The 18217-nt window shown below is 55.4% G+C and overlaps 1 protein-coding gene across 3 annotated transcripts in view; it reads left to right on the top strand.

The window, feature by feature from the left end:
• Positions 1-18217, top strand: part of RAB11FIP3 (RAB11 family interacting protein 3) — a 102028-nt gene that overhangs the window by 59019 nt on the left and 24792 nt on the right. For all 3 annotated transcript variants that reach the window (XM_070064197.1, XM_008252705.3, XM_070064196.1), the window contains 2 exons: positions 2900-2991; positions 8214-8425. In XM_070064197.1, the coding sequence (XP_069920298.1) occupies positions 2900-2991; positions 8214-8425 (304 nt within the window). The remainder of the gene's footprint in view (positions 1-2899; positions 2992-8213; positions 8426-18217) is intronic.

Genomic DNA, 18217 nt, shown 5'->3' with positions numbered 1-18217 from the left:
GGGTCCCCAGGAGCTGGGGCCTGAATCCAAGTCTCCCCGACGGGTGTCTGTAATCTAATCACTTCAGGCATTGGAGCTGCCTCCTGGGGTCTGCGCCAGCAGGAAGCTTGAACCAGGAGCTGGAGAGAGGCGTCCAGCCGAGGTGCTCTGATGGGGGCTCAGGGCAGACGTCCACCACTGCCCCCCTGTGCTCCTCAGGTTGCACCTGTGCTGCTGTGGCTACGGACACCTGGCTCTGCGTCAGGCCCCTGCGTCCGTGCTGAGCCGGCTTGCAGGGCAGCGTGCAGAGCTTTTTCCTGATGCAGCTGCAGGTCGTTTCAGGCGTGCAGTGAGGTAGGGAGGGAGCTGCTACAAACAGGCCTAACCCCAGCTCATGCAGCACCTCTGGCGCTGAGCAGAGGAGATCAAGTGCACATGGAAAGTTGAAAAGTTTCCAGTTAATTGGAAATTGTCTTAATTCTTAACAGAGAAAATACATTTAGTTCCCATCAAGAAGATAAAAATGCAAGCCACGTTCACATCTCCTGATGCAGGGCAAGACTGCCCACCACCACCGCCAGAGTCTTTCTTCTTTCCTTTCACAGTTTTTTTTTTTTTTGTTTGTTTGTTTGTTTTGGTTTGTTTTGTTTTGAGAGGTGAGGGAAGACAGACAGCTCCCACCCTCTGGTTCCCTCCCCAAATGCCCACAACCACTGGTTGAAGCCAGGAGCCAGGAACTTAACCCAGATTTCCCCATGTGTGGTAGATCCCATGAACTTGAGCCGTCACCTGCCTCCTCCAAGTGTGCACATTCGCAGGATCCTACAGTCAGGAGCAGAGCCAGGACACAAACGCAGGCACTCTGACGGGGTTGTAGGCTTGTAGGCATCCCTAGCCGTGTCGTAACCAAGGCACCAGTGTCCCACCCTCCCCCAGAATGTGAGCATTTGTCCACTGTGTCTGAAATGCATGGCTGTGAAATTTTTGAGTTTTTAATATCAACAACACTATTGACATCTGACGGGAAAGTCAGCCAGCGACAGACAGGCAAGCCTTTCATTTAGTGTGCTGTGGGCCCAGTGTGGTGGTGTGTGGTGTGGCAGGTGAAGCCACCACCCGTGACCCCGGCATTCCATACCAGCGCTGATCTGGGCCCCAGCTGCTCCGCTTCTGATCCGGCTCCCTACTAATTTCCTGGGAAAAGCAGTGGAAGACGGCCCAAGTGTTTGGGTCCCTGCCACCCATGTGGGACACCTGGATGACTCTCCTGGCTTTGGCCTGGCCCAGCCCCAGCCATTATGACCATCTGGGTAGTGAACCAGCAGATACAAGATACCACTGCTCGCTCTCTGTCTGTAACTGACTTTCCAAACAAATAAATAAAAGCCTTTAAAAAGCAAAAACCAAAGTGTGTCAGTCTCTGACTGCACTGGACTCTCTAGTTCTCCTAACTCCCTGGCTCCAGAACTCAAAGTTCTGTCCAGGGCCCTCCCTCCCATACCAAAAAGGCATGTAGTTCTCCTGCGTTCCCCCTGCACTAGACCCACAGGGACTGAGGCAGGGACTCCAGCCTGCTTGTTGGGTGCCACCCTGGCCACACTCAGACACTCCCTCGTTGGCTCAGAGGTCCAACAGCAGCAGCAGAAGTACCCGGGAGGACTTTGGGGTAGGGTCCTGCCCGCAGGCCATCCTGAATGGACACAGTCCTCTATTACTGCATGACCAGTGCCCTTTGTGCACGTGTCGCGGGAAGCTGCACCTGCCTGGAGAGGAAGCTTTGGCACAGAGGGAGTGGCGTGTGCCTGCCTCTGCCCGTGGTGAGGCTCCTCCAGGAGGGCTGTGCTTCCTGCTGTACGGTTTGCTCTGGCTGGGGACGTGGTGACAGGGCGCCCGTCCCACGTGCTGTCCTGGTTCACGGCGCGAGTGTGGCCTGCTGGAGGATCCCAGTGCTGCCTGCTTCAGGGCCGCTGTCCCTGTGGCCTCAGAGGATGCTGCTCCATGTGTTTGATTAGACCGTGAGAAGTTCAGTGTGTGCGTCGTCTGTAAGCACTGGAGCCGGGGAAGGCCAGCATCGTCCTTGCACTGTGCTCCTGCAATGTGCTCTGTAGCCACGGGCGCAGCAGAGCCCTGGAGCCAGTGCTGTGGGCGAGCTGGCTAGGCAGCACCCAGGACAAACTCCATTGTATCTGCACCTCTCCAAACCTGAATGGTTGGGAAAAAACAACTAAATCTGGGTTGCTCCTAGCAGCCTTAGAGAGCTGTGTCTCAGGCTCTTTTCTTTTACAAGGCTCTTTGGATCTTTTAAGAAATAAAAAGTATCATTCTATCTCTGCACCACCCACTCAGGATTCTGGAGCAAAGCACTGTTGTCACGGGCGACACAGCTTTCTTTCCCTGGGATTTCTTTTTGTTTTTCTTTTTTCCTTTCTTTCTTTCTTTTTTTTTTTTTTATTTTTTAAAATGTATTTGAGAGAGTTAGAGAACGAGGTACAGGGAGAGAGCTTTTCATCCGCTGGCCTACTCCTCAAAATGGCTGCAATGGCTGAGCTGGGCCGGTCCACAGCCAGGAGCCAGGAGCTTCATCTGGACCTCCCACGTGGGTGCAGAGGCCCAAGGACTGGACCGTCTGCTGCTGCTTTCCCAGGACTTTAGTAGTGAGCTGGATTGGAAGTGGAGCAGCTGGGACGCTAACCGGCAGCCATGTGGGACGCTGGCACTGTGCCACCGCGCCAGCCCCTCCCCTGGATTTCTCACAGTGTGAGTGGACTTGTTCCCGTGACCCTCAGGGCCCCGGCCCCCCCACGTCAGCCCCACGATGCGCCCTTCAGAAAGACCCCGCACACTGCAGTCTATTGGCTTTGCCCTTGACCTCACGGTGGTGGCTGTGGTGGCCTGCTGAGCCCAGGTCTTCTCCCTGCAGATTGCGATGGACAGCTGTGCGGTGTCCCCCCTGCCCAGGACGGAGAGCCCTCTGCCTGCCCCGTCGAGTTCGATGACTTCGTCACCTATGAGGCAAGTGCTTTCATCTGAGCTTGGAGGAAGGGAAGGGGCTCCTCTCCCACCCCGTGTAGGGTCGCTGCGGCTGGTGGGCCCAGGGCTGAGAGGCGACCCTAGCTGTTGCAGAAGGTTGATGAGTGTCTGCTCAAATGCAGCTCACTCCCGGGCCGGGGCCTGGCAGGATCCGCGTCCAGGTTTGCTGTGAAGTGGCGTCCCCTCCTTGCGGTCCCTTGCTCTTTCTCACCGTAGCTGGGGAGGTCACAGTCCTGGAGGATAGACCGTGGTGACTGTGCCCTGTCTGGGGAGGGGTCAGGCTGGGGAGCAGGGTGGCTGCACACGGGAGGTTTTCTTTCCAAGCTGCATCAGATTGCCTGAGGCCTTGAGGGCCGCTGCGAAGGCAGGGTGGCAGCTGCCAGCCTTGGTCAGACCTCAGCTGCTCAGTGAAGCCCAAGAAGCGGGACTGGCCGGAGGCTGCTGCTCACCGTGGTCCTCTGCCCCTGGCTCTTTGGTAAAGGAGGTGGTCACACAGAGTCGTCTCCAGGCGCATGGGGCAATCGTGGGGTTCCTCTCTCTCCCCTGGTGCCCTGCTCTGAGCAGCTGCCCCAGGTGTTAGTCCCCCATGCAGTGGGCCAGCACAGACCGTCCCTCCCCACTAGCTGCTTGGGAGCAGGTGGTCGCTGCTCAAAGTCCTGGCCCAGTGGACCAGCTGGGCCACAGCACCTGCCCTAGTTCCGTGTTGGCTGCACTTGGTGTGCTCACTCTGCGTGGGGCCCTGGCGTGGTGGGGCCACAGAGGTGAGACAGGACTGGACCGTGGTGCTGCCTGGGAGTTCAGTGTGGTGGGCAGAGGGCGGGGACTTGACATGGCTCTGGTGCGCAGGGCTCTGTGTGCCCGACTGCATGGCGTGGAGAGGAGGACCCAGCCCCCTTGCAACGAGGCGGTGAAGGCCCTGCAGTTTAACAGCCCTTGAGTTTCCCAGGAATACGAGGGAAGAGCATCCTTGCTGTGGTTCGGAGTGTCTGGGAAGCCGTGTCCCCTTTTGAGACTGTCTCTGCTTAGGCACTTGTTGATAAATGTCTCTTCCTCTGTGTGCTGGGCATCCTGCTGACTTGTATATTCTGTGAACGGTGGGCGCGGCAGGCTGGATGGCAGCCCACCCAGACCCTGTGAGTGTGGCCTTATTTGCAAAGGACCTCAAATCAGGACCTTGCTGGGCTGGGGTTGGGCCCTGAATCCAGTGACAAGCATCACAGGAAGGAGGCGATGTGGAGGTGGGACAGAGCCTGGAGGGGTCATGCACAGCGAGTGAACTGGAGCCCCCAGAGGCTGACAGGGTGAGGAGGGGTCCCCTCAGGAGCCTTTGGAAGGAACCACACCTGATGTACCTGGTGTGTTCAGTCGGCTTCTGGCGTCGTGGGGGAACAAACTTCTGTGGTTTCAAGGCCGCAGTCTGTGTTAATTTGTTGTCCATGTAGGAAACATGAAGGGGGAGGACTCAGGACTGCCTCCTGAAGCTGGGGCCACTCCTGTCTGCCGTACAGACTGACCCGCACCACCCACTGTGAGACACCGGCCCCGCCCCAGGCCTCTTAGCAGGGAGTGTGGGAAAGCAGTGCCTCTCAGTCTGTAGGTTCTGATTTCTTTGAGATTTGTTACTTTTTAAAAATTTTGAACACTGTATTTTGGAGCAGTTTATGTCTACAGGAAAGCAGGCAAATGGCAAGGAGCGGCACCTGTTCTGCTCCTGTGAACACCTTTCCTTGCTGGAACCCGAGACCGTGCTGGTGCGCTGTCAGCTGCAGGCGGGAGTCTGCGCTGGGCTCCCTCTTCACGCCCCGTTCTGATTGTGGCAGCACGCAGCATCCCAGTTAGAGCAGGTTGAGGCCGCCGGTGCAGCCCTGTCCCCCAGTTAGAGCAGGTTGAGGCCGCCGGTGCAGCCCTGTCCCCCCCCCCCCCAGTCCTGGCAGCCCTGTCCCCCCCCAGTCCTGGCAGCCCTGTCCCCCAGTTAGAGCAGGTTGAGGCCGCCGGTGCAGCCCTGTCCCCCCCCCCCAGTCCTGGCAGCCCTGGTCTTTTGGGTCTCCTGAGTGCCCAGGGCTGGAGTCAGACCAGTTTCTCCCACTGAGTGCCAGGCGTTCAGGTTCCTCCATGTTTTGCTCTTTACGATTTAGGTGTAATTTTCATAAGTGGAACTAGATACTACTGTGCAATTATAGAAAGTGTGTTTTGTTTTTAAGGATTTATTTTATTTATTTAAAAGGCAGAGTGAGAGACAGAGAGAGAGGTCTTCCACCCGCTGATTCACTCCTCAAATGGCCGCAATGACCAGGACTGGGCCAGGCTGAAACCAGGAGCCAGGAGCTTCTTCTGGGTCCCCCTCGTGGGTGCAGGGGGCCAAGCACTTGGGCCATCCTCCACTGCTTTCAGAGCGCTGTGGCAGATAGCTGGATTGGAAGAGAAGCAGCCAGGACTCAAACCAGTGCCCGTGTGGGATGCTGGTGCTGCGGGTGGCAGCACCTGTTTTCTTCTTTTAAGATTTGTTTATTGAGAGTTTCCAAGAGAAAAGGAAAGAGAGAGTGTGCGAACTTCCATCTGCTTGTTCACTCCCCCAAGTAACCACAATGGCCAGGGTTAGGCTAGGCCAAAACCTGGAGCCTGAAACTGTCCTCGTCTGCCACGTGGGTGCAGGGGCCCAAACACTTGGGCCACCTTCACTGTTTTCCCGGGCCGTTAGCAGGAAGCTGGATTGGAAGTGGAGCAGCTGGGACTCGAACCTGTGCCCATATGAGATGCCAGCATCACAGGCAGTGGCTTAACCCCTGCTTCAAGACATGGCTCCCAAAGTGTTGTTTTCTTTTCTTTTTAAAGCTTGCATCATTTAATCTTAAATGTCTAATAAAAACGTGAGTGTTACCTTTAGACGTTCTGATGAACCTGTTCAGAGACCCTGCCCTGTGATCTTCAGAGGGAAGTACGCCTGGTACTGACTGAGACTGTTTCCTGCGCAGGAGCACCACTGTGCTGCACGCCCTGAGGCTGGGGGCCGTGCCCTCCCCGGGAGGAGCTGGTCCCCAGGACCTTTGTGATTGGAGACGCGACCACTGTTACCTCCCAGAGGAAGAAGGGAAGAGCTGGTGTGGGTTGGGGTGTTGTGAGACTTTATAAAGCGCCTGGTCCTGTAATCTGAGCAGGTGGGGGCGGGGCCGTTTTCAGGGAGGCAGGAAGGGCACAAGCCGGCAGGGCGATAGGAGGGACCTCAGGGGCAGCCTGCTGTGGCTTCTCTGCTGCTCTTCCCCCCGCCTGGGCTTCTGGAGGAGAGGAGCCTTGGTGAGAGGGCAGGGCAGCGCGTCCTCTGCGCAGGCTGTTATCAGCAGGGCTGGATACGTGTGGACAAAGCAGCTCTGTCCTGAGCCCTGCCGCAAGGACGCGTCCTGAACTTTGCCTCCCTGCACTGCTGGCCGCAGCCGCAGGTTTAACAGAGCGTGTCTGGGAGCAGGCTGAACGGCCTTGCGGGCGGTGATGTGCCTGCAGGCGAGCACCCAGGGTTTGCAGAAACCCCAGCGCGGCACGTTGCTGTCCGAGGAGAGCAGCCGGTGACTTGGCCCAGGTGGAAATATGGGGAGGCACATGGAGGTACACGGGCTGGCATCTGAGCGTGAGAGGAGACGGGGCGGGCCCCGCGCCCAGCGTTTGGTTTCCCGTGGAGGAGGGAGGCTCCAGGCAGGAGCCGTGTGCTGGGGAGTGGACGTGGCTGCGTGTCCTGTGGCACGGGGTTGGCTCTGAGCACGCGCGGTGCCAGTTGTCTGGGGCAGACTGGGTGACTTGTTAGCCAGTTTGAGGACCGAGCGGCTGGTGGTGTTGGGCGTGGAGTCCGTGGAGCTGTCCTTGCAGACCGGGAGCAGCGTTCCTTCAGGAATTTGGACACTGGATAGTTGGCTCTGGTCTTTGGTGTTGGTGGTCATGCGTGTACAAGCCTGTGGTCAGTTTTGCCCGGTGAGTGGGCAGTTCCACCAGGGGCGTTAGCGACTGCTCCTCACTCTCGTGTGTTTGCTCAGGGTTGTGTCCTGCTGTGGCGTGTCTTCCCCGGGTCCAGGCTCTGACAGGCGTCCTGGGACCTGCCTGCTTTTCTGGGCACAGCGGCCCTTGTCTGGCTTTCCCAGGCCCAGCACAGAGCCAGCCCCACGCTGGGCTGAGTCCCAGGGCTGCATTAGTGGATGACGGCGGGAAGTGCTCGGCAAGGCTGAGCCGACTGGAACAGGTGCCTCTTGAAGCCACTTTCTGGTTTTGGGCTTTGAAGTGAATGTGTTCTCGTCATTACTTCATTGATTCCAGGGAGGACTGGGTTTCCCTTTGGAAACGTGAGTGAACACCGGGTCATTCCCTGTGTTGCTGTTGCTGTGCCGGCAGCTGGCTGGGGTCTCCTGCTCACTGGTGGGGTGTGCCCCGGTGCCGTCCCTTGATGCCATGGGGCTGCTGCCCTGGAGGTCAGTGCCTACAGCCCCCACTTCACAGAGGAGGCGATGCTGGTAGCTGCAAGGTGGAGCGGGGACCTCTCTTCCACCATGCCAGGGCCCTTCACGTCTCTGCACATGAGACGAGGAGGCCTGGGTGGATGCAGCCCCCGCGGCTCGCACTCCGTCTGCTTCTTGGGACACCAGCACCACAGTACGAAGTCCAGCTTCTCTGCGGCAGCCGCCCCTTTTCTGAATCTTGTCTGTTTGCAAATCCTTAACTACAGTGCACATTGCTCTTCTGCGAGTCAGCAAGAAGCCGTCGAAGCAGTAAACGGAACAGGTGATGAAATAGTTGATGGGTATTTTTAAGGTTAGCCTTGAATCCGAATTTAAAAGCAGTAGCCTCAGCATGGAAACAGCTATTAACGATGACATTTTTAGTTTAAAAAGGTGCATTCTTGTACTGTTGAATGTTAATTTCTTGAGTGTAAACGCTTCCAGTGTAGGAAGCCACCATTGGGTGGTTGTATCAGGTGACAGCAGGACACTGGGATCTCTTTGAGGTTTGTATTCAACTCACTGTAAAAATCACTCTGATTACTGTTTTTCTGCCCTTGGACACGTGCCTGTTTTCATCTGGAATTGTTTTGTAAGCTGATATTTCGCTTGTTCATGTGACAGCATTTGGGACTTTCCCACGTCCTTTTTGTGACTGCAGCACAGTGCGGTGCGCATGTCCTTGTTCTCCCCAGTGCACTAAATGACTGCTGGCGTGCTCTCTCCTAGGCCAACGAGGTGACAGACAGTGCCTACATGGGCTCTGAGAGCACCTACAGTGAGTGCGAGACCTTCACCGATGAGGACACTGGCACCCTGGTACACCCCGAGCTGCAGCCTGCAGGGGACACAGACAGCGCCGGCGGCTCGGCCGCACCCTCCGAGTGCCTGGACACCATGGAGGAGCCCGGCCATGGTGCTCTGCTGCTGCTCCCGGGCAGGTATGTGCCCTGTAGTGCCTGCCTGGAGGCCAGCCATGGGCATGTTCACCGTGTGGACGTGTCTGGTTTCTAGAGGAGTGCTGGCCAGACAGCTCAGAATCCGCCGCACACTATGGCAGATTTGCCCCTGCCGTCTCTTCCTCCCCACGGAAGCCCACACTCACTGCCCTGAGCACCCTGTCTGACTGGCTTCCGTCACGTGGGACTCCTGTCAGCTGCACATGTGACTGCTGTTGAAACGGTCACACAGCTGTTTCACTGTAGAGACAGAGAGATGTAGAAACTTTAGGTCAGACATTGGGATTTTGTCAGCGTTGTTCTGGATGACACAGAATGCAGTGAGAGTCTTGTGCAGGTCTTGAGAACTTGTTTATATTTATAGCACCCCACCATACCACCTGTCTTCCCCCAAGTGACTGTTAACCCCTATGTTTTAAAAAAACAATTAGGGGCCAGCGCTGTGGCGCAGCAGGTTAAAAGTGGCTTCTTTCCAATCCAGCTCCCTGCTGATGCACCTGGGAAAGCAGAAGAGGATGGGCCAAGTCTCGGCTCCTGCACTCACGTGGTAGACCCAGAAGCAGCTCCTGGCTCCTGGCTTTGGATCAGCCCAGCTCTGGCCATTGCAGCCGTTTGGAGAGTGACCCAGCAGATTGAAGACCTCTCTGTCTGTCTCTGCCTCTCTCTGTAACTCTGTCTCTGAAATAAATAAAATAAATCTTACTGAGAGAAAGAGATAGTGTGAGACAGCTCCCATCTGCTGGTTCACTCCCCAAATGCTTGCGGTGGCAGAAACTGGGCCAGGCTGGAGCCAGGAACCCAGACCCGGAACTCAATCTGAGTCTCCCATGTGGTGACAGGGACCCAACTACTTGAGCTGTCACTGATGCTGCCTCCCATGGACTGTGTTAGCAGAAACGTGGAGTCAGGAGCCCGAATGGGACTCAAACCCAGGTGTTCCAGCATGGAGCCATTAGGGTAAACATGTCTCTGTGGTTGAAGACCAGCAAGAAGCTTGTTGAACGTGGAGGCGAAGGGAGGGTGGTGGGAGAAGGTAGGACCAGAGAGGTGCCCGATGGCCCACGTAGACCAAATTAAGAGTGTAGATTTACTTGCTGCTACTTAGAAAGATGCCATGTGTAGCAAGTATGGAAGTTTTTTTTTTTTTTTAATTTATTTATTTATTTTGAAGAGGCAAAGAGGGAGGGGGAAGGGGGAGAGAGAGAGAAAGAGAGAGAAAATCTTCCAAACACCAATTCAGATGGCCATATCAGCTAGGCTTCCCCATCAGGCTTCCCCAGGTGGCCATATCAGCCAGGGCTGGGCCAAGCTGAAGCCAGGAGCCGGGAGCCAGGAGCTTCTTCCTGGTCTCCTGTGTGGGTGGCAGGGGCCCAAACAATTAATCCATCTTCCACTGGTTTTCCCAGGCCATTAGCAGGGAGCTGGATTGGAAATGGAGCAGCCAGGACATGAACTGGCGCCGATACGGGGCACTGGCATTGCAGGTGGCTACTTTACTCTCTCTGCCACAACAGCAGACCCATGATTTGTTACTTTATTTTGCTTGCAATCCTTTACAGTTTGGGTTGCCTCTCAAGGAGTTTTTGGCTTTTTACTCTTCAGCAAGTGTGACATACCTTTGAGTAGATGCCCAATGCCTCAGAACACCACTGGCTGATTTTTAAAACTGGCCGTTCCACCCACCTGTCCTCACGGCAGAGCACAAACCCACCATGTGCTCATCTTACCTCTTCCCAGGCACTACTGGCACTGTGTCTCACCTAAGTGCCATCCCACTGGGTGACCCCTTGGATTCTGCAAACTGTGCCCTCACGGCAACACTCCCAGAAAATATACCCTCACGGCAACACTCACAGAAACTGTGCCCTCACAGCAACACTCACAGAAAATGTACCCTCACGGCAACACTCACAGAAAATGTACCCTCACGGCAACACTCCCAGAAACTGTGCCCTCACAGCAACACTCACAGAAAATGTACCCTCACGGCAACACTCCCAGAAACTGTGCCCTCACGGCAACACTCCCAGAAACTGTGCCCTCACGGCAACACTCACAGAAAATGTACCCTCACGGCAACACTCCCAGAAAATGTACCCTCACGGCAACACTCACAGAAACTGTACCCTCACGGCAACACTCACAGAAACTGTGCCCTCACGGCAACACTCCCAGAAACTGTGCCCTCACGGCAACACTCCCAGAAAATGTACCCTCACGGCAACACTCCCAGAAACTGTACCCTCACGGCAACACTCACAGAAAATGTACCCTCACGGCAACACTCCCAGAAAATGTACCCTCACGGCAACACTCCCAGAAACTGTGCCCTCACGGCAACACTCACAGAAACTGTGCCCTCACGGCAACACTCCCAGAAACTGTGCCCTCACAGCAACACTCACAGAAACGAAACTGTACTCATGAGAACAGTCACAGAAATTGTGCCTCTCAACACAGAAACTGTCCCTCACAGCTACACCCAGAGAAATGTTCCTCCTGGCAACACTCACAGAAACTACCTCATAGAACATTCACGGGAACTGTTCCTCACGATGCCCACAGAAACTGTGTCCCCATGGCAACACTCACAGAAAATGTACCCTCACGGCAACACTCACAGAAAATGTACCCTCACGGCAACACTCACAGAAACTGTACCCTCATGGCAACACTCCCAGAAAATATACCCTCACAGAAAATGTACCCTCACAGCAACACTCACAGAAAATGTGCCCTCACGGCAACACTCCCAGAAACTGTGCCCTCACAGCAACACTCACAGAAACGAAACTGTACTCATGAGAACAGTCACAGAAATTGTGCCTCTCAACACAGAAACTGTACCTCACAGCTACACCCAGAGAAATGTTCCTCCTGGCAACACTCACAGAAACTACCTCATAGCAACATTCACGGTCCTTGAGTGTCCTCTCGCTCCGTTGAGTTGAGTGTTCTTCAGTTTGATTGCTGCGTTTCGGTGTGGTTGTGGGATGTGCGGCAGGCCCTTGGGCTGCACTGTGACCCAGACGCCATGCTGCCAGGATCCCAGCCCCAGCCTGTGAGGAGCAGGGGCTGAAGCACTGGCCACTCTGCGGCTTGCAGGGAGTGGGAGTGTAAGCCTGAAACCAGTGAGCGAGCAGGCTCTCTGCCCACCGCTTCCTTACAAGCATTTTTAAAGTTGGGCTGGCATACTGGAGCACTGTCCAAATCCCAGCTATGCTCCATTTCCAGTCCAGCTTCCTGCCTGAGAAAGCAGTGAATGACGGCTCCAGTCCTTGGGCCCCGCCTCCACGTGGGAAACACAGATGGAGCTCCTGGCTCCTGACTTCAGCCTGGCCCAGGCCTGGCTGTTGTGACCATTTGGGAAGTGAACCAGCAGATGGAAGACCTCTCTATATATCCTCCTTTCAAATGAATGCATTTTTATTTTTTAAGAATTATTTTATTTGAAAGACAGGGTTACAGAGAGAGAAAGGTCTTCCATCTACTGGTTCACTCCCGAGGTGGCCGCAGTGATTGGAGCTGGGCAATCCAAAGTCAGGAGCCAGGAGCTTCCTCTGGGTCTCCCACGTGGGTGCAGGCGCCCAAGCTCTCGATCCATCCTCCTCTGCTTTCCCGGTCATATTAACAGGGAGCTGGATCAGAAGTGGAGCCGCAGGCCAGGGCTTTAACCCGCTGCGCCACAGCGTCGGCCCCAATAAATCTTTTTTTTTTTAATTAATTGATTTATTTGAAAGTCAGAGTTAAGCAGAGAGAGGCGAGGCAGAGAGGTCTTCCGTCCGATGGTTCACTCCCAGATGACTGCAACGGCCAGAGCTGCGCCAATCCGAAGCCAGGAGCCAGGAGCTTCTTCTGGGTCTCCCACACTGGTACAGGGTCCCAAGAACTTGGGCCATCTTCTGCTGCTTTCCCAGGCCATAGCAGAGAGCTGGATGGGAAGAGGAGTATCCAGGACTAGAATCAGCTCCATAAATCTTTTAAAATAAAGTTAATAGGGGGGCCGGCGCCATGGCTCACTTGGTTAATCCTCCACCTGCGGCGCCGGCATCCCATATGGGTGCCAGGTTCTGGTCCCGGTTGCTCCTCTTCCAGTCCAGCTCACTGCTGTGGCCTGGGAGGGCAGTGGAGGATGGCCCAAGTGCTTGGGCCCCTGCACCCGCATGGGAGACCAGGAAGAAGCACCTGGCTCCTGGCTTCGGATCTGCGCAGCACCAGCCGTAGCGGCCATTTGGGGAGTGAACCAATGGAAGGAAGACCTTTGTCTCTCTCACTGTCTATAACTCTGTCAAATTAAATAAAAAAATAAAGTTAATAGGGGCCAGTACTGTGGCATAGCAGGTAAAGCCCCACCTTCAGTGCCAGCATCCCATGTGGGCTCTGATTCGAGTCCTGGCTGCTCCACTTCCGATCTCGCTCTGTGCTATGGCCGGGAAAGCGTTGGAAGATGACCCAAGTCCATGGGCCCTGCACCACATGGAGACCTGGAAGAGGTCTCCCTGACCATTGCAGCCATCTGGGGAGTGAACCAGCGGACAGAAGACCTTTCTCTCTGTCTCTCCCTCTCACTGTGTGTAACTCTACCTCTCAAATAATAATAATAAAAAAAAACCTTAAAAATTGTCTTAAAAAAAAGTAAATAAAGCTAGTAAACTATGTCCTCCAAATTAAATTTGAGTCAGTGGGGCTGGCCATGTGGTGTGACAGGTTAAGTTACTGCCTATGATGCTGTCATCGCGTATGGGCACTGGTTCAAGTCCCAGCTGCTCCACTTCCAATCCAGCACCTGGAAAAAGCAGTGGAAGGTCCCTGGGCCCCTGCACCTGTGTGGGAGATACAGATGAAGCGCTGGGCTTTGCCTTGGCCCGGCCTTGGACATCATAGTCATTTGGGGAGTGAATCAGGGGATGGAAGACCTCTCTCCCTCTCTCTTGCTGTGCCTCTGCCTTTTGCATAAATAAAAGACATCTCTTTTTAAGAAAAGTTGATGGAAATGTACAGTATGAGAAAACTGTGTGGATGTCCAACATGCTTTGCATCCGAGTAAACATCCTCTGCTTCCATAGTCCACTAACATTTTGAAATGCCCTTGCATTTTTTCTACGATTTATTATTTGAAATGCAGAAAGAGGGAGAGAGACAGACAGAGGATGGGGAGAGTCAGACAGACAGACAGAGGATGGGGAGAGTCAGACAGACAGAGGATGGGGAGAGACAGACAGACAGACAGAGGATGGGGAGAGTCAGACAGACAGAGGATGGGGAGAGACAGACAGACAGAGGATGGGAGAGTCAGACAGACAGACAGAGGATGGGGAGAGTCAGAATATGGGGAGAGACAGACAGACAGACAGACAGAGGACGGGGAGAGTCAGACAGACAGACAGAAGATGGGGAGAGACAGACAGACAGAGGATGGGGAGAGACAGACAGACAGACAGAAGATGGGGAGAGTCAGACAGACAGAGGATGGGGAGAGACAGACAGAGGGTGGGGAGAGACAGACAGACAGAGAATGGAGAGAGACTGACAGGATGGGGAGAGTCAGACAGACAGACAGTCAGAGGATGGGGAGAGACAGAGGATGGAGAGAGACTGACAGAGGATGGGGAGGGTCAGACAGACAGACAGAGGATGGGGAGGGTCAGACAGACAGACAGAGGATGGGGAGAGACAGAGGATGGAGAGAGACTGACAGAGGATGGGGAGGGTCAGAGTTATCATCTGTGTTGAATCTTTCCCCAGGTGACTGCAACAGCTGGGGCTGGCTCAGGCCAGCGCCAGGAGCCATGGCTCCATCCTTGTCTCCCACGTGGCTGGGAGGAAGCCGAGCACTGGGCCGTCATGCACTGCCTCCCAGGAGCGTTAGCAGGGAGCTGGGTCTGAGGTGGAGCAGCTGCACTCGGACTGGTGCTCGGACGTGGGACGTCAGACAAGAGGCGTCACCCACCATGCTGTAATGCTGACGCCACCGTTGTATTCTTGAAGAGCTGATTATGAGCCAGTATGACCCTGCTTGGTGTGGACTGCACGTAGGAAGTATGCCCAGTGTGCTTGTGGGATGTCCATTCATGGAGCTGTGTGGCCTGGGCCTGTTGGTCCCCAAAGTGAAATGTGTGGCTTCATCTCAGCCTCACACACAGGGAGTCAGCTGTAAGGAACGGGTGGGGAGTGGTGGTGGAGCAGGGTCCCTGCTGTGGAAGCCTGTCTTTCCCCAGCACCTGTCCCAGCAGGCACGGCAGCCTAGCTGCCTTTGTGTTTCCTCTCTGATTCTACCTCCGTGGAGCCAGTTCTGTCACACAGGACCTTTTTGATCTTAACAGCAGCAAACAGTGTTCATGGAACATAATAGCCTGTGAAACTACGACTCAAGGCTGGCGCCGTGGCTCACTAGGCTAATCCTCCACCTGCGGCGCCAGCACCCTGGGTTCTAGTCCCGGTCGGGGCACCGGATTCTGTCCCAGGTGCCCCTCTTCCAGGCCAGCTCTCTGCTGTGGCCTGGGAGTGCAGTGGAGGATGGCCCAAGTGCTTGGGCTCTGCACCCGCATGGGAGACCAGGAGAAGCACCTGGCTCCTGGCTTTGGATCAGCGCAGTGTGCCAGCCGCAGCGGCCACTGGGGGTGAACCAACGGAAAAGGAAGACCTTTCTCTCTGTCTCTCTCACTGTCCACTCAGCCTGTCAAAAAAAAAAAAAAAAAAGAAAAAGGCGAAAACTATGACTCAAAAAAGAATTATGTGTTCCCGTCACTGTGTAAGAAGAGGCACTGCAGGCAGACGGCTGTGACGTGGAAATACTGTTAGAATACTAGACTGATGAGGTCATCCTCTTTCATTTTACCTAGGTGGAGTTTGAGAATGCGTCAAGGCACTGGGGCTGTGCTCAAGGCCCACAGTGGACGTCTGAAACCTCAGAGAGTCTGACTGTGGTTCATACCTGTGATAAAGCTGTGTTTACAAGTTAGGCACAGTAAGAGATTAACCACAGTTGCTACTAATAAACTGGACAGTTATAGCAATTTATCAAAATAAGAGTTATTTGAAACTTTTCATTGTTTACTTCTGGAATTTTACGTTCTGTTTTCAGTATGCTGGTGACTGGGTAACAACTGTGGATAGGGTGGGGCTGCTGCAATGTCACATTGTTCTTTCATTCTTACTGAAAGGACTGGTTAGTGTGAGAAACTGGAACTTCCTTCCTGCGCTGAGCGCTGTTGGGTCCCACGCCTGCCGACGTCTCCTGGACAAGGCCTGCCCCTTTCTGAGAGGAGCAGCCGCAGACCGGTGTCCAGGTGGGGTCCCACGCCTGCCGACGTCTCCTGGACAAGGCCTGCCCCTTTCTGAGAGGAGCAGCCGCAGGCCGGTGTCCAGGTCGGGTCCCACGCCTGCCGACGTCTCCTGGACAAGGCCTGCCCCTTTCTGAGAGGAGCAGCCGCAGACCGGTGTCCAGGTCGGGTCCCACGCCTGCCGACGTCTCCTGGACAAGGCCTGCCCCTTTCTGAGAGGAGCAGCCGCAGGCCGGTGTCCAGGTCGGGTCCCACGCCTGCCGACGTCTCCTGGACAAGGCCTGCCCCTTTCTGAGAGGAGCAGCCGCAGGCCGGTGTCCAGGTCGGGTCCCACGCCTGCCGACGTCTCCTGGACAAGGCCTGCCCCTTTCTGAGAGGAGCAGCCGCAGGCCGGTGTCCAGGCCGCCTGGGTGGCGCAGGAGGCCCAGCCCTGCCAAGAGTAGCTGCCATAGCTGCAGGACTTGCCGTGGCCCTGGCATGTCTAGAGTCCAGCTTCAGCTGCGGTCCAGAGAACAGCTGTCGAGGGGTCGCTGCCTCAGGAGGCGACGGGCGGTGGGAAGCAGGTTCTGTCCTGGTTGTACATCAAGGCAGAAGCTTGGATTATGGCTCAGTGGGTGTGGGAGGGAGGGTGAGGTCTGCGCTGACACCTGTGCTCGACCGTATGGGGCTGCTGACCACGTCACATACAGCGGGGGCTTCGCAAGTCCGTGAAAACACAGTTTGAGAAACTAGACCTCCATTTCTTTCTTGCACCAAAATGAACTTGACTTTCAACTCTATTTTTTCCTTACGTTTTTCTTTTTAAGATTTATGTATTTGAAAGGCAGAGGCCATGGAGAGGCAGGGAGAGAGATCAATCTTCCACCACAGGTTCATTCCCCAAATGGCTGCAACAGCCAGAGCTAGTCGGGGCCAAAGCCAGGAGCCCAGAACTCCAACCTTCTCTCATCCTGGGTACAGAGGCAAGCACTTGGGTCGTCCTCCACTGCTTTCCCAGGTGCATCAGCAGGGAGCTGGATTGGAGGTAGGGTAGGAAGGACTGGAACCAGTACTCCAATAGGAGAGGCCAGCATTGCAGGCAGTGGTTAACCTGCTGTGCTACAACACCAGCCCTCCTGTGTACACTCACACGTCTGTGCACACCCTCCCTCCCTCCTGAGTACACTCACACGTCTGTGCACACCCTCCCTCCGTCCTGAGTACACTCACACGTCTGTGCACACCCTCCCTCCCTCCTGAGTACACTCACACGTCTGTGCACACCCTCCCTCCCTCCTGAGTACACTCACACGTCTGTGCACACCCTCCCTCCCCTCCTGAGTACACTCACACATCTGTGCACACCCTCCCCTCCCTCCTGAGTACACTCACACGTCTGTGCACACCCTCCCTCCCTCCTGAGTACACTCACACGTCTGTGCACACCCTCCCTCCCCTCCTGAGTACACTCACACGTCTGTGCACACCCTCCCTCCCCTCCTGAGTACACTCACACGTCTGTGCACACCCTCCCTCCCCTCCTGAGTACACTCACACGTCTGTGCACACCCTCCCTCCCCTCCTGAGTACACTCACACGTCTGTGCACACCCTCCCTCCCTCCTGAGTACACTCACACGTCTGTGCACACCCTCCCTCCCTCCTGAGTACACTCACACGTCTGTGCACACCCTCCCCTCCCTCCCGAGTACACTCACACATCTGTGCACACCCTCCCCTCCCTCCTGAGTACACTCACACGTCTGTGCACGCCCTCCCTCCCTCCCGAGTACACTCACACATCTGTGCACACCCTCCCCTCCCTCCTGAGTACACTCACACATCTGTGCACACCCTCCCCTCCCTCCCGAGTACACTCACACATCTGTGCACACCCTCCCCTCCCTCCTGAGTACACTCACACGTCTGTGCACACCCTCCCCTCCCTCCTGAGTACACTCACACATCTGTGCACACCCTCCCTCCTGAGTACACTCACACGCCTGTGCACACCCTCCCTCCTGAGTACACTCACACGTCTGTGCACACCCTCCCCTCCCTCCTGAGTACACTCACATGTCTGTGCACGCCTCCCTCCCCTCCCCTCCTGAGTGCACTCGCATGTGTGGTGCACATGACATGAGCTGGCAGTGCACAGTTTATGCTTATACAAAATAAGTAATGGGAAAACACTTTTTTAAAATATTTATTTAAATGCAGAGTTACAGAGAGGCAGAGAGAGAGAGACAAAGAGAGAGGTCTTCCATCTGCTGGTTCTCTCCCTCATTGGCCGCAACAGTAGGAGCTGTGCTGATCCAAAGCCAGGATCCAGGAGCTTCCTCCGTGTCTCCCATGCAGATGCAGGGGCCCAAGGACCTGGGCCATCCTCCATTGCTTTCCTAGGCCACAGCAGAGAGCTGGACAGGAAGTGGAGCAGCCGGGATTCGATTGGCACCCATATGGGATGCCGGCACTGCAGGCAGCAGCTTTACTTGCTATTCCACAATGCTGGC

This window comes from Oryctolagus cuniculus, chromosome 19, assembly GCF_964237555.1.
Source record: "Oryctolagus cuniculus chromosome 19, mOryCun1.1, whole genome shotgun sequence".
Classification (NCBI taxonomy): Eukaryota; Metazoa; Chordata; class Mammalia; order Lagomorpha; family Leporidae; genus Oryctolagus; species Oryctolagus cuniculus.
This window is presented reverse-complemented; position numbering and strand designations above follow the sequence as displayed.